General features: G+C 43.1%; 1 protein-coding gene across 2 annotated transcripts in view; it reads right to left on the bottom strand.

Moving 5' to 3' along the window:
* Nucleotides 1–16,359, bottom strand: part of DDB1 (damage specific DNA binding protein 1) — a 682,863-nt gene that overhangs the window by 95,020 nt on the left and 571,484 nt on the right. For both annotated transcript variants that reach the window (XM_069223262.1, XM_069223263.1), the window contains exon 25: nucleotides 16,054–16,156. In XM_069223262.1, the coding sequence (XP_069079363.1) occupies nucleotides 16,054–16,156 (103 nt within the window). The remainder of the gene's footprint in view (nucleotides 1–16,053; nucleotides 16,157–16,359) is intronic.

The following is a 16,359-nucleotide window of genomic DNA, read 5'->3' as shown; positions in this document are numbered from 1 at the left end:
GTTCAGGAGCAGACTCAAGTCCTGGCTGTTCGAATAGACACTCCTCACACCAGCATACCCCTCGGGGTGATTAACATGCTCTACAAGTTTCCTGACTGACTGATTGACTAGCTAATCCCAGTAGTGTACATACATGCTTGTGTTCACTCAGTATCACACGATGATCCGAGCTGGTAAATATACACTTGTGCTCACCTTCCCAACGACATGCTGGTATTTAAAATGTGCATCTATGGCTGCCTTCACATGTTGATCGAGCAGTGTATACGCATGTTTGTGCTAAGCATCATACTCAATTGTCCTTTCTAGCAGTGTGTCTATAACTCTGGTCACATGTTGATCCCAGCAGTGTATATGTAAGTTTGAGCTCACATCAATGCTCATATGATGTCCTTTGGAAGAGATATATATATACATACATATATATACATACATGTATACACACACATATACATATATATAAACACACACACACACATATATATAAACACACACACACATATATACACACACATATATATATACACATATATATACACACACATATATATATATACACACACATATATATATATACACACACACATATATATATATATACACACACATATATATATATATACACACACATATATATATATATACACACACATATATATATATATACACACACATATATATATATATACACACACATATATATATATATACACACACATATATATATATATATATACACACACACATATATATATATATATATATACACACACATATATATATATATACACACACATATATATATATATACACACACATATATATATATATACATATATATATATATAAATATATAAATATATATAATAATGTCACTTACCCAGTGTACATCTGTTCGTGGCATGAGACGCTTCAGATTCACATGCTGTGCATTATCCTGCCATCTAGTGTTGGGCTCGGAGTGTTACAAGTTGTTTTTCTTCGAAGTCTTTTCTTTTGGGCATCGACTCCATCTTAGATTGTTTTCCCCACAGAGGGTGAGGTAGGAGTTGTGAATATACTAAATGTGCCCATGCAATGGAGTACGTATGTATGTACATAATGTGTATTAAAATAATATTTATTTACAAATTTACAGTTTTTTATCCAACTTCTAACGGCTACAGGCTCCCGGGGAGGTGGGAGGGCGCATGTGAATCTGCAGCGTCTCATGCCACGAACAGATGTACACTGGGTAAGTGACATTTTCCTTTCGATGGCATGTGTAGCTGCAGATACACATGCTGTGCATAGACTAATAAGCAGTAATCTCCCCAAAAGCGGTGGCTTAGCCTGTAGGAGTTGAAGTTGTCTGAAATAATGTTCTTAATACAGCTTGTCCTACTGTGGCTTGTTGTGGTGTTAGCACATCTACACAGTAATGCTTTGTAAATGTATGAGGCGTAGACCAGGTGGATGCCTTACAAATTTCTGTCATAGGTATATTTCCCAAAAAAGCCATTGTGGCCCCTTTTTTCCTAGTGGAATGTGCTCTTGGTGCAATAGGTAATTCTCTTTTTGCTTTAATATAGCACGTTTGAATACATTTAACTATCCATCTGGCAATGCCTTCTTTGGATATAGGATTACCTGCATGAGGTTTTTGGAAGGCTACAAACAATTGTTTTGTTTTACAAAATAGTTTTGTTCTGTCAATGTAATACATTAGTGCACTTTTTATGTCTAATGTATGTAAGGCTCTTTCGGCTACTGAGTCTGGCTGTGGAAAGAAGACTGGGAGTTCCACTGTTTGGTTTAGGAGGAATGGTGATATAACCTTTGGTAGGAATTTGTACGGAGAACCACTTTATGTTTATGTATTTGTATAAAGGGTTCTTGTACAGTAAATGCTTGTATCTCACTTACTCTTCTAAGTGATGTGATAGCTATTAGAAAGGCTACTTTCCAAGTTAGGTATTGCATTTCACAAGAGTGCATGGGTTCAAATGGTGGACCCATGAGTCGTGTTAATACAATATTTAGGTTCCACGAAGGTACTGGTGGTGTTCTAGGGGGTATGATTCTTTTTAATCCCTCCATAAATGCTTTGATGACTGGGATTCTAAAGAGCGATGTTGAATGTGTAATCTGCAGATAGGCAGATATTGCTGTGAGATGTATTTTAATTGAAGAGAATGCTAGCTTAGACTTTTGTAAGTGGAATAAGTAGCTTACAATGTCCTTTGCGGAAGCATATAGTGGTTGAATTTGATTATTGTGGCAGTAATGAACAAATCTTTTCCATTTGTTTGCGTAACAATGTCTTGTAGTAGGTTTTCTAGCTTGTTTAATTACCTCCATACATTCTTGTGTAAGGTCTAAGTTGCCCAAATTCTAAGACTTCAGGAGCCAGATTGCTAGATTGAGCGATGCTGGATTCGGGTGTCTGATCGGTTGTTTGTGTTGAGTTAACACATCTGGCCTGTTTGGTAATTTGATGTGAGGTACTACAGATAGGTCCAGTAGTGTTGTGTACCACGGTTGGCGAGCCCAGGTTGGTGCTATGAGAATTAGTTTTAGTTTGTTTACCAGATAAGGAATGAGTGGGAGAGGGGGAAAAGCGTAAGCAAATATCCCTGACCAACTGATCCATAACGCATTGCCCTTGGATTGAGGGTGTGGGTACCTGGACGCGAAGCTTTGGCATTTTGCGTTTTCTTTTGTTGCGAATAGGTCTATTTTTGGTGTTCCCCAGCGTAGGAAGTAATCCTGTAGGATCTGGGGATGAATTTCCCATTTGTGTGTTTGCTGGTGATCTCGACTGCAATTGTCGGAAAACTGGTTCTGAATGCCTGGGATGTATTGTGCTATTAGGTGAATGTGATTGTGAATTGCCCAATTCCAAATTTTTTGGGCTAAGAGACACAGTTGTGACAAGTGTGTCCCTCCTTGTTTGTTGAGATAATACATTGTTGTCATGTTGTAGGTTTTGACAAGAATGTGTTTGTGGGCTATTAGTGGTTGAAATGCTTTTAATGCTAGAAACACTGGCAACAGTTCTAAATGATTTATGTGGAGTTGTTTTTGTTGATTGTCCCATTGTCCCTGTATGCTGTGCTTGTTGAGGTATGCTCCCCACCCCATCATGGAAGCATCTGTTGTGATCACATCTTGATGCACTGGGTCCTGGAATGGCCGCCCTTTGTTTAAATGCATAGGGTTCCACCATTGAAGCGAGAAGTGTGTCTGGCGGTCTATCAACACTAGATCTTGGAGTTGACCCTGTGCCTGTGTCCATTGTTTTGCTAGGCACTGTTGTAAAGGCCGCATGTGTAATCTCACGTTTGGGACAATGGCTATGCATGAAGACATCATGCCTAGAAGTTTCATTACAAACCTTACTTGGTAGTGTTGGTTTGGCTGTATGTTTGATGTTATATTTTGGTACGCTTGTACTCTTTGTGGACTTAGAGTAGCAATCGCTTTTTGTGTGTTGAGTGTTGCTCCCAAGTACTGTGGTATTTGGGATGGCTGCAGATGTGATTTCTGGTAATTTAGAGAAAATCCTAGTTTGTGGAGAGTTTCTATAACGTATTGGTTGTGAAGAAGACACTGTTGTTGAGTTCTGGTTTTTATTAGCCAGTCGTCTAAGTATGGGAATATGTGCATGTGCTGTCTCCTTATGTGAGCGGCTAATACTGCAAGGCATTTTGTGAATACCCTTGGGGCTGTTGTTATCCCGAACGGTAACACTTTGAATTGATAGTGTATGCCGTGTATTAAAAACCTTTAGTATTTTCTGTGGGAAGGATGTATGGGTATGTGAAAGTAGGCATCCTTGAGATCTAACGTTGACATGTAGTCCTCTTTTTTTTTAAGTAAGGGAACCACGTCTTGCAGTGTTACCATGTGAAAGTGATCTGACTTGATGAAGAGATTCAGTGTTCTGAGGTCTAATATAGGTCTTAACGTGTTGTCCTTTTTTGGAATTAGGATATATAGTGAGTAGACACCTGTTCCTTTCTGATATTTGGGTACTAACTCTATTGCTTGTTTTTGTAATAACGCTTGGACCTCTAGTTGTAATAGGTCTAAGTGTTGTTTGGACATATTGTGTGTCCTTGGGGGCACATCTGGCGGAAAATTTATGAATTCTATGCAATAACCATGTTGGATAATGGCTAGGACCCATGCGTCTGTAGTTATGTGTTTCCAGTTTTGGTAGTATGTGGTAAGTCTCCCCCCCACTGGTGTTAAGTGTTGGGGTTTTGTGACATTGAAGTCACTGTTTGGGTTGACTTGTCTTAGGTGTTTGAAATTTTCCCCTTCCTCTTGGGAACTGTACACCTCTGTATGAGCTACGAATCCCTCCTCTCTGGTATTGTCCCTGATAGGTAGGTCTGGTTTGCGAGGTGGAAGGCTCTGGTGTTTGCATTCGAAACCCCCCCTCTAAACTGTGGCTTTCTAAATGTGCCTCTGTTCTGTGGGGAGTAGAGCGCGCCCATGGCTTTGGCGGTGTCTGTGTCCTTCTTTAATTTTTCAATTGCTGTGTCGCCCCACTTCCAGCCCAAACAATTGTTCCTGGTTAAAAGGCATGTTTAACACAGCTTGTTGAATTTCTGGTTTGAAGCCCGAGCTTCGTAACCATGCATGCCTGCAAATGGTTACCGCAGTGTTGACTGTTTGTGCGGCTGTGTCTGCCGAGTCTAAAGTGGACCTTATTTGGTTGTTGGATATTGCTTGTCCTTCTTCCACAACCTGTTGGGCACGCTTTTGGTGTTCTTTGGGCAAGTGCTGTATAATGTGTTGCATCCCGTCCCAGTGTGCCCTGTCGTAGCGAGCCAGCAGGGCTGGTCAGTTTGCGATCCGCCATTGATTGGCTGTCTGTGCTGCCACACGTTTGCCCACTGCATCAAACTTCCAACTCTCTTTGTCAGGCGGTTGTGCGTCTCTTGACGATTGAGTTTGCCCTCTTTCTTGCTGCTCCTACAACCACGAGTCTGGTGTAAGTTGCTGTGTTATAAACACAGGGTCCGTTGGGGGGAGGTTTGTATTTTTTCTCCACCCTGGGCGTGATAGCCCTTCCTTTAACTGGGTCTTGGAAGACCTGTTTTGCGTGCTTGAGAATGCCCAGGAGCATTGGCAGACTCTGGTATGAAGTGTGGGTGGATGCCAAGGTGTTGAACAGGAAATCATCCTCTACTGGCTCTGAATGCATTGCTACATTGTGGAATGTAGCTGCCCTTGATAGTACCTGCGTATATGCAGTACTGTCCTCTGGAGGTGACGGCCTTGTTGGGTAACAATCTGGGCTGTTGTCTGATACCGGAGCATCATATAAGTCCCATGCATCCAGATCATCCTTGTCATCCCTGTATGAGTCGGTGACTGCATCGGAGGTGTTGTTACTGGGGACAGCTGTGGTAAGTGTAGTGGAGAAGGTTGTGGCGAAAACCTTGGTGGTCGGGTTTTATCTCTTGCCACCTTTGCCTTCGGCTGCATTTCTGACTCATGAAATGCCAGCTTTCTCTTGGTTTTAATAGGAGGAAGAGTTTGTATTTTTCCAGTGTCTTTCTGGATATGCAACCTCCTTTGGGGATGGTCTGGTTCCCCATACTTATTTCCTGCTCAAATCTGTGTATGCATTTGGCTGGAAAGTCCTTGCTCTTCTGTGTAAGAGCTTCTTTTCGGCACCAATGCTTCCGATAAAGTCTTTTTCGGTTCCGACGTTACTTTTATCACCTGGGGTGAGTCGAACTCTCAGTGCCCAGATCGTTCGGAGCCTGAATCTCGACCGGAGTCGGATGTCTTCAGCAATTCTTTGTCCTTTTTCGGTGCCGATGTTTGGTCACCTTCTTTTCGATGGGTTAAGCCAGGACGTGCTGGCGGTGGCATCCCCTTGGCCTTAACGATCTTTGTGTGAGTCTTGGACGGGTCAGTTTTACTCACTGTTTTCTGCATCGTCATGGGTCGCTCACTTTCGGAATCGTCTGAGTCCATCCCCTGGATGGAAATTCTTTCCTCCTCTTCGACGTCGAGTTGTTCTCTCGGTGTAGATGCCATTTGTAGTCTTCTGGCTCTTCGGTCCCGTAGGGTCTTTTTAGATCGAAACGCCTGACAGGCCTCACAAGTATCCTCTCTGTGTTCTGGTGACAGACACAGATTACAGACCAAGTGTTGGTCTGTATAAAGATACTTTGAGTGGCACTTCGGACAGAAGCAGAAGGGGGTCCGGTTCATTAGTTTCGTTGATGGATGCAGTCGGGCCGACCAGGCCCCGCTGAAGAGCGGAAGCCCCGAAGGGCCGCCGGAGCGCTTCTTCTATCAGTGTCGATACGCTAACACTAAACCGGTACCGAGCGTGAACAATACAGTTGAATTTTCTATTTTTAGCTAACTTTCCCGATTCTAAATACAGAGCGGAGAGGAATACGTCCGAACCCGATGGCGGAAAGAAAACAATCTAAGATGGAGTCGACGCCCATGCGCAATGGAGCTGAAAGGAAGGAGTCTCCCGGGCTCGTGACTGACTTCTTCGAAGAAAAACAACTTGTAACACTCCGAGCCCAACACTAGATGGCAGGATAATGCACAGCATGTGTTTCTGCAGCTACACATGCCATTGTGTATATATATATATATATATATATATATATATATATATATATAAAAATCACTGAAACAAACCTTTGAAATTCACAAAAAAAAAAAAAAGTATGTTTAGTTAGGTTAAGATTTTACCCACAAAACCACAGAAATTCAGCAGTTATCGTATAGCTCGCCCTAAGGGAACTAGAACGCACGTCACCACCATGCACAGTTTTCTCATCAATAATTTTACAGCAAATAATGTAGTGCTATTTATCAATGATGTCAAAGATGTTATGAGTGATGCAATATGTAGGGTAAATAGCAGTGCAGGGCGATGGTGCGAGTTATAGTCACCTTAGGGCACGAGTTATAGTTACTTGAGATAGCTCCAACCATAACTGCTGAATTTCTATGGTTGTCTGTGTGTGTAAAATCTGAACCTAACTATAACGTTTCAGAAAGCTTTGGTTTTTTAGTGAATATATACAGATATATATATATATATATATATGGAAAATGTCACTTACCCAGTGTACATCTGTTCGTAGCATGAGACGCTGCAGATTCACATGCTGTGCATATCCTGCCATCTAGTGTTGGGCTCGGAGTGTTACAAGTTGTTTTTCTTCGAAGAAGTCTTTTCGAGTCACAAGATCGAGGGACTCCTCCCATTTCGGCTCCATTGCGCATGGGCGTCGACTCCATCTTAGATTGTTTTCCCCGCAGAGGGTGAGGTAGGAGTTGTGTATATAGTAATAGTGCCCATGCAATAGAGTAAGTATATATGTACATAGTGTGATTAAAAGTGATATATTTACAAATTTATAAATGTACAAGATTATTTTCATTAACTTAAAACGGCTACAGGCTCCCGGGGAGGTGGGAGGGCGCATGTGAATCGGAAGCGTCTCATGCCACGAACAGATGTACACTGGGTAAGTGACATTTTCCGTTCAATGTCATGTGTAGCTGCAGATACACATGCTGTGCATAGACTAATAAGCAGTAATCTCCCCAAAAGCGGTGGCTTAGCCTGTAGGAGTTGAAGTTGTTTGAAATAATGATTTTAATACTGTGTCTTGTTGTGTTGTTAACACATCCACGCAGTAATGTTTAGTGAATGTATGAGGCGTAGACCATGTGGCTGCCTTACAGATTTCTGTCATTGGTATATTTCCTAGAAAGGCCATGGTGGCGCCTTTCTTTCTAGTGGAGTGTGCCTTTGGTGTGATAGGCAGTTCTCTCTTTGCTTTTACATAACAGGTTTGAATACACTTAACTATCCATCTGGCAATGCCTTGTTTGGATATTGGATTCCCTGCATGAGGTTTTTGGAAAGCTACAAACAATTGTTTTGTGAATTTGTTTGGTTCTATCAATGTAATACATTAGTGCTCTTTTTATGTCTAATGTATGTAATGCTCTTTCAGCTACAGAGTCTGGTTCTGGAAAGAACACTGGGAGTTGCACCGTTTGATTTAAGTGGAACGGTGATATAACTTTAGGCAAAAATTTGGGATTTGTGCTTAGAACCACTTTATGTTTGTGTATTTGTATAAAGGGTTCTTGTATGGTAAAGGCTTGTATTTCACTTACTCTTCTGAGAGATGTGATAGCTATTAGGAAGGCTACTTTCCAGGTTAAGTATTGTATCTCACAATAGTGCATGGGTTCAAATGGTGGACCCATGAGTCGTGTTAATACAATATTGAGGTTCCATGAAGGAACTGGTGGTGTTCTTGGTGGAATGATCCCTTTTAGACCCTCCATAAATGCTTTTATGACTGGGATTCTGAATAGTGAAGTTGAATGTGTAATTTGCAGATAGGCCGAAATTGCTGTGAGATGTATTTTAACGGATGAAAAAGCTAACCTAGACTTTTGTAAGTGTAGTAAGTAGCTTACAATGTTTTTCGCAGATGCGTGTAATGGTTGAATTTGATTATTATGACAATAATAAACAAATCTTTTCCATTTATTTGCGTAGCAATGTCTTGTAGTAGGTTTTCTAGCCTGTTTGATGACCTCCATACATTCTTGTGTAAGGTCTAGATGTCCGAATTCTAAGACTTCAGGAGGCAGATTGCTAGATTGAGCGATGCTGGATTCGGGTGTCTGATCTGCTGTTTGTGTTGAGTTAACACATCTGGCCTGTTTGGTAGTTTGATATGAGGCACTACTGACAGGTCTAGTAGTGTTGTGTACCATGGTTGTCGTGCCCAAGTTGGTGCTATTAGTATTAGTTTGAGTTTGTTTTGACTCAATTTGTTTACGAGATACGGAAGGAGTGGGAGAGGGGGAAAAGCGTAAGCAAATATCCCTGACCAACTCATCCATAACGCATTGCCCTTGGAGTGAGGCTGTGGGTACCTGGATGCGAAGTTTTGGCATTTTGCATTTTCTTTTGTTGCGAATAGGTCTATTTGCGGTGTTCCCCAGTTTTGGAAGTAGGTCTGTAGTATCTGGGGATGAATTTCCCATTCGTGGATCTGTTGGTGATCTCGACTGAGATTGTCGGCTAACTGGTTTTGGCGAATGTGATTGTGAATCGCCCAATGCCAAATCTTTTGTGCTAAGAGACACAACTGTGTTGAGTGTGTCCCTCCCTCTTTGTTTAGGTAATACATTGTTGTCATGTTGTCTGTTTTGACAAGAATGTGTTTGTGGGCTATTAATGGTGGAAATGCTTTCAACGCTAGAAACACTGCTAGTAGTTCTAACTGATTTATATGAATTTGTTTCTGCTGAGTGTCCCATTGTCCCTGGATGCTGCGTTGGTTGAGGTGTGCTCCCCACCCTACCATGGAAGCATCTGTTGTGATCACGTATTGAGGCACTGGGTCTTGAAAAGGCCGCCCTTGGTTTAAATTGATAGGATTCTACCACTGAAGCGAGGTGTATGTTTGGCAGTCTATCAACACTAGGTCTTGAAGTTGACCCTGTGCTTGTGACCATTGTGTTTGCTAGGCACTGTTGTAAGGGCCGCATGTGTAATCTTGCATTTGGGACAATGGCTATGCATGAGGACATCATGCCTAGTAGTTTCATCACTAATTTTACCTGAAACTTTTGGTTTGGGTGCATGCTTTGTATTACGTTTTGGAATGCTTGTACCCTTTGTGGACTTGGAGTGGCAATCCCTTTTTTGGTGTTGATTGTTGCTCCTAAGTATTGTTGTATTTGACATGGCTGTAAGTGTGCTTTTTGTTAGTTTAGTGAGAGCCCTAGTTTGTGAAGGGTTTCTATGACGTATTTTGTGTGTTGAAGACACTGCTCCTGTGTGTTGGTCTTGATTAACCAATCGTCTAGATACGGGAATATGTGTATGTGCTGTCTTCTGATGTGTGCAGCTACTACTGCAAGGCATTTTGTAAATACCCTTGGTGCTGTTGTTATCCCGAATGGTAACACTTTGAATTGGTAATGTACTCCTTGGATTACAAACCTTAAGTATTTCCTGTGGGAAGGATGTATAGGTATATGGAAGTAAGCATCCTTGAGGTCTAATGTTGACATGTAGTTTTGTTGTTTGAGCAATGGAATTACGTCTTGAAGTGTCACCATGTGAAAGTGATCTGATTTGATGTAAATATTTAATGTTCTGAGATCTAATATGGGCCTCAGAGTTTTGTCCTTTTTTAGTATTAGAAAATACAGGGAGTAGACACCTGTTCCTTTCTGATGTTTGGGTACTAGTTCTATTGCATCTTTTTGTAATAACGCGTGGATTTCTAGTTGTAATAGATCCAAGTGTTGTTTGGACATGTGTGTTCTTGGAGGCACATCTGGTGGTAATTGTATGAATTGTTTGCAATAACCATGTTGGATAATGGCTAGGACCCATGAGTCTGTTATTTCCTCCCAATTTTTGTGGTAATCTGTGAGTCTCCCCCCCACTGGTGTTATGTGTTGGGGATTGGTGACACTGAAGTCACTGTTTAGTTTGAGGGGTTTTTGGGCTTTGGAACTTTCCTCTAGTTTTAGGGAACTGTCCACCTCTGTATTGTCCCCGAAATCCTCCTCTTTGATACTGGCCCTGGTATGTGGGTCTGGTTTGTGAGGTTGAGGGTTCTGTGCTTTGGGCCCAAAACCCCCCTCTAAATTGTGTCTTCCTAAATGTGCCTCTGCTCTGTGGGGAGTAGAGCGCGCCCATGGGCCTTGGCCGTATCTGTGTAGTTTTTTAGCTTGTCTATAGCTGTGTCCACCTCCGGCCCAAACAACTGCTGTCCATTAAAAGGCATATTAAGCACCGCCTGTTGGATCTCGGACTTAAACCCGGAGGTGCGTAGCCATGCGTGTCTCCAAAGAGTGACCGCTGTATTCACAGTTCTTGCGGCTGTGTCCGCTGCCTCCATTGCCGATCGTATCTGGTTGTTTGAGATACTTTGGCCCTCTTCCACCACTTGCTGTGCACTCTTTTGGAACTCCTTGGGCAGATGGTCTATAAAGTGATGCATTTCATCCCAATGAGCTCTGTCATATCTTGACAATAAAGCCTGGGAATTGGCAATGCGCCATTGATTGGCCGCTTGTGCTGCAACTCTTTTCCCCGCTGCATCAAACTTTCGACTTTCTTTGTCGTGTGGTGGTGCATCTCCAGAATTGTGTGAATTAGCCCTTTTTACGTGCTGCGCCTACTACTACTGAGTCAGGTGTCAGTTGTTGTGTGATGTATACAGGGTCTGGTGGGGGAGGCTTGTACTTTTTCTCTACCCTAGATGTGATGGCTCTGCCTTTGACGGGTTCTTGAAATACTCGTTTCGCGTGTTTCCACATACCTGGTAACATTGGGAGACTTTGGTACTGACTGTTTGTTTACGACAAAGTATTAAATAAAAAGTCATCCTCATTGGGTTCTGCGTGCAGTGCCACATTGTGAAAAGCCGCTGCTCTGGACACCACTTGCGTGTAGGCAGTACTGTCTTCAGGTGGTGACGGTCTTGCTGGGTAGCAGTCTGGACTATTATCTGATACTGACGCATCATAAAGATCCCATGCATCTGGGTCATCCTGGCTGATCCCTGTGTGCGTTGGTGATTGCATCATAGGGGGGGGTTTGAGTGGAGTGGTGATGGTTGTGGCGAAGAGTGAGGTGGAGTTACTGCTTTTGCCACTTTTGCTTGTGGTTGTTTTTCTTTGTCTTGGAAAGCAAGTTTCCTTTTCATCTTTATAGGAGGGAGAGTTCTTATTTTCCCTGTTTCCTTTTGAATATGGAGCCTTCTTTGTGTATAATCTGGCTCCCCTGCTTCTAGCTCTTGTCCAAATGTATGGCCTTGTAGTTGTTCTGAAAGGCCTTGTTCTTCGGAGTAGGAGCTTGTTTTCGGCTCCGAAGCTGGGTGTTTCGGTACCAAAACTTTTTCTACAGTCTTTTTCGGCTCCGATGCCACTTTTTTAGGTTTCGGTGTGCAGATCTCTCGGTGCCGACTTATCTCGGAGGCGGTCTCTCGGTGTCGAGTCTGGTCTGAGCCAGATTCTCGGTGTCGAGTATGCTCTGTGCCGGGATCTCGACCTGAGTCGGATGACTTTGACACATGTGTGCCCTTTTTCGGTGCCGATGGATGGTCACCAATTTTACGGGTTAAGCCATGGCCTGCAGGCGGTGGCGTCCCCTGGGCCTTCATGATTTTGACGTGAGTTTTGGCCGGGGGCTGGTTTACTCACGGTTTTCGGCGCCTGCTGTGTTTCGGGCTCATCCGAGTCAGCGATGGAGAAAGTCTCCTCTTCCTCGACGTCGTGGTGTCCTGACGGCGCCGATGCCATTTGAAGCCTTTGTGCTCTCCGGTCCCATAGCTTTTTCTTCGACCGAAACGCCCGACAGGCCTCGCAGGTATCCTCTTTGTGTTCTGGGGACAAACACAAATTACAGACCAGATGTTGATCTGTGTAAGGATACTTGTTGTGGCATTCGGGGCAGACGCGGAATGGGGTCCATTCCATTAGCCTTGAAGACACATGCGGTCGGGCCGACCATGCCCCGCCGGGGAATAGAAGCCCCGAAGGGCTACCGGAGCTCTTCTTGATTCGGTGTCGATCTGCGGTAACTAACCCGATACTGAACGCCAACAATACTGTCAAATTTTCTGAGATTTAACTAACTTTCCGAACCGAAACACTGAGCGAAGAGGAACACGTCCGAACCCGATGGCGGAAAGAAAACAATCTCGTGACTCGAAAAGACTTCTTCGAAGAAAAACAACTTGTAACACTCCGAGCCCAACACTAGATGGCGGGATATGCACAGCATGTGTATCTGCAGCTACACATGCCATCGAACATATATATACACACACATATATATATATATATACATACACACACACACACACACACACACACACGCGCACACACACACGCGCACACACACACACACTCACTTTTATTGTGCTCTGTGATCGTATGAATGGGCAGTACAATTCTGTGCTAAAGTGCCTGCAAAGATTTGCAGTTAACAATGACTATTTTTCTGGGGCTTGCTGCCACTAAAGGTAAACTGCAAAATGCTGTGATTTTCACAGACTGTGTAAGGTCTCAAACTTAACATTCTCTACCTGGAAACAGTCTATAAAATACAGTTAACAGAATATCAGTATGGATGAAAAAATAGCCATGAACTAATGCTAACGTCATTTCAATTTTTTACCTTTTTCCGGCAGAGAACTTAATACCTAACAAATGCCCTCCTGTCACGTTTCCATGGCCCAACTTATTACAATACACCAGAGGGCTTCAACCTGTGGCATGCGCCTCCTGGGGGTTCCATTGCTGTATCTATATGGGGGTGCAAATGCCTCAGCTAGAACTTGTAATGAAAATGGCTTGGTAAAACAAGTTTGTTTACAGCATTTCCAGGCTGTCCTCATTTACAAGCACCAACTAAGGTGCATGGAAGGGTCAAAGACATGATTATAAAAAACAAAGTATTCTGTACCTAGTTTTTTTTTTTTTTTTTTTTTTAACCTTCAGGTAGCTGCAGATAAAATAACACGCCATAAAAGAAAAATATTTGCAAGCTGACGTTTATGAAACCTTAACTGATTAATGCAATCACTGAAGAGGTCTGTGTATGACATCACAGATTTGAGTCCTGGTAGGTGCAGTGTGTATACAGGGCTTCTTTATATATAGTGCCACAAGATTCCAGCCACTAACAGCACTGTGAATGTGAATACGTAAATTATTATTTTAAAACTGTATTACCCCTAGTATAAGATAGGCTGATGCAGTATAGTTTAGCCACGACCACTTAAATTATGTGGCAGGGGAGCTACAAATTATGCAGGTGGGTTGGCAAAATTATGCAGCAAAAAAGGCAAAATATGCATAATGTGGCACGTTTTTTGATAAAATTAATTCATTCATTTGTACTTTTTTACACATGGTAATACTGTTTGGGCAAAGATTTCATCTCACTGGTACCAGTTTAACAACCAAATACAGAGATAAGCAAACCAAAGGTGACCAGTTAGCTTTTGCAAAGGGCCTTCCACTGTGCGAGAAGATGTCACCACGTAGAAACTGATTTAGTTTGTTACAATCTGCAGCTTATGCTGGCAAATGCGGCTGATCCATAGTGATGCAAAAAAGCTGTTAAATCACATAAATACCAACCCAGAGTCACTGGAATTAAGACAAAACATCTATTTTTAAAGCATATATTTAGTAATGGGTAATCAGACTGCACCTAAGGCAAGCATTTTTTAAAGCATCTATTAAAAGGACACTTTCCAAAACTCAACACCCTTATGTCACTTGACATCATTAAACTTCAAGTGAGTCCATCAATTAAGGATCGTACTGGTTCCCAAGCAGCTCTTACATGTGGTGTTTCACCAACTGCATACATTTACATTTCTTTCAGGTAACAGGCACCTTGGTGAGAAGGTCAACTGTTTCATTACCTCTCCGTCCGACACTCTGCTTCACAACACAACAGCCCCATTTACTACCCCTGCACTTTCACCCAGAGGCACCTCAATGTCTACATTAACCATTCAGGGATGGTTCCTTTTTTTCCAACAAAAAGTATGGGATATGGGTTTGTGATATTAAAATCACATGGGCACATAGGACCCCATAGATCCTGTCCCCTTCAACATCCAGATGCCCTTTCAGGTAAACTGAAGGGTGGAAGGGCAGGCAGCAGTCTCATTCAAAAGCAGAGCCCTGATCACCCGCCCCCCCCCCCGGGGCTTCATAGTAATGGTCCAGGATAAGAGGTAAGGAGAGAGATCTAGCTATAGCATCAAAGACGAGACTTATAAGGACGGGTGCTATCTGGGGGCTAATTTTTCATTCTACAAATGGACAAAGCTGTGATACCCCAAGGATGGTGGCAGCATATGGGGGCTGTTTGTTTTTTAATGAAAGTGCCAGAACTACCATTAGTGTTGCAGGTGCAGTGGCACTGGAATCAAGGGTGTTAGGTGACCACTGCACCGAGCAATGGCCTTCTTACAAGCAATAAAGTGGAGTGGAAGCCCATTTTCCTTGCTAGAATTAGGGCCCGGGTTGCCCTTGTTGCACAGAGAACAGGGCCCAAGTGAGGGGAGGAGGAAACATGGGGCTTCGTTCAATGTTTATGTTTTGAACAAAGGGATAGATAGCCTACTTTAAGCCTCAGGACGAGGAGTAAATGCTCTGTGGAGTGGGCAGAGGACAAAACTGTTTCGTAGGCCAGTGGGTATAATTGTTGCTGCATGTGCACTGGAACTGAAGCCCAGAGGTCTGAAGGGCCACCTAAACCCCAAGTATGGCTGTTTTACTATCATTCCTTGTTTGCATTCGGGCCCAGAGCACACTAGCAGTGTCAGTGTTGCTTTGGGTCTTAGACCAATGGCTCAAGGGAGGTGAATATTGAAGTGGAGTACACGGCTCATCTTGGGCCTCAGAGATATGACAGAAGGGTTATGGTGCAAGATCGGTCCCATGTTTTTAACAAAGAGCAGAGGTGAGTGCCCGCTTTGCAAGGCAGTAGTTATCATTAGTGGAACTGGCTTTCAGGGGGTGAGGGGCCCCTGCATCAGACTCATGACTGTCGTACTTTCTGAAAGAGGCATGGGGACTTGCTACTATTGGAGCCATGGAAACACTTGCTGCAAAGTGGTGGGAACATGCAAGATCTATTTTTTTTCTGAAAGGGATAGAGTCTATTTCAGGCATGGTGGGGAAGGCAGAGAGGCAACTTGCTTCTCCGGCTGCAGCTTTCATTAGTGTAATAGGTGCAGTTAGACTGGGGTTCAGGGGCGTGAGGGGCTCAACACCCTAATTATGTGGGTAGAGTTTTTTTGGTAAATTTTTGTTTTTGTGTGGCGTACTTGCTCTTTTACAATGCTCACATTTAGTGCAGAATCTGCACTGCAGAAAAGTAACCCTAAAAGTATTGCATACTCCCCGCACCCTGCCTCAGCATTGCCACTCCCACTCCCCAAAGTTTGGAGCGGGCCAGACTTCAGCATCACTCTCTATAGCTGGTTGAAAGGATATAAAGAGTGTTCAATCTTGCCGACGCTCATAATCACTTTGTTGAGTCGATTTTGCACATCCAGCAAAAGATTATACCAGCTTTCAGATAGCGAAGTCACCAGTCCTGTGGAGAAAAATAGATTTTGGTAAGATACGCAGCATTAACAATTCTAAGAGCACATCCCCCACCCATTAAGAGGAATTATTTAATTGTGAGACCAATCCAGCCCAGGGGAGATGAGAAGGCAGGCCAGGAGGATGTACGAGATTAAACGAGTGCTTCTGGTCTAAAGTCCGCCCCACGAAAGTGATGGTACCATTGGCAAC

This window comes from Pleurodeles waltl, chromosome 3_1, assembly GCF_031143425.1.
Source record: "Pleurodeles waltl isolate 20211129_DDA chromosome 3_1, aPleWal1.hap1.20221129, whole genome shotgun sequence".
NCBI classification, from domain to species: Eukaryota; Metazoa; Chordata; class Amphibia; order Caudata; family Salamandridae; genus Pleurodeles; species Pleurodeles waltl.
This window is presented reverse-complemented; position numbering and strand designations above follow the sequence as displayed.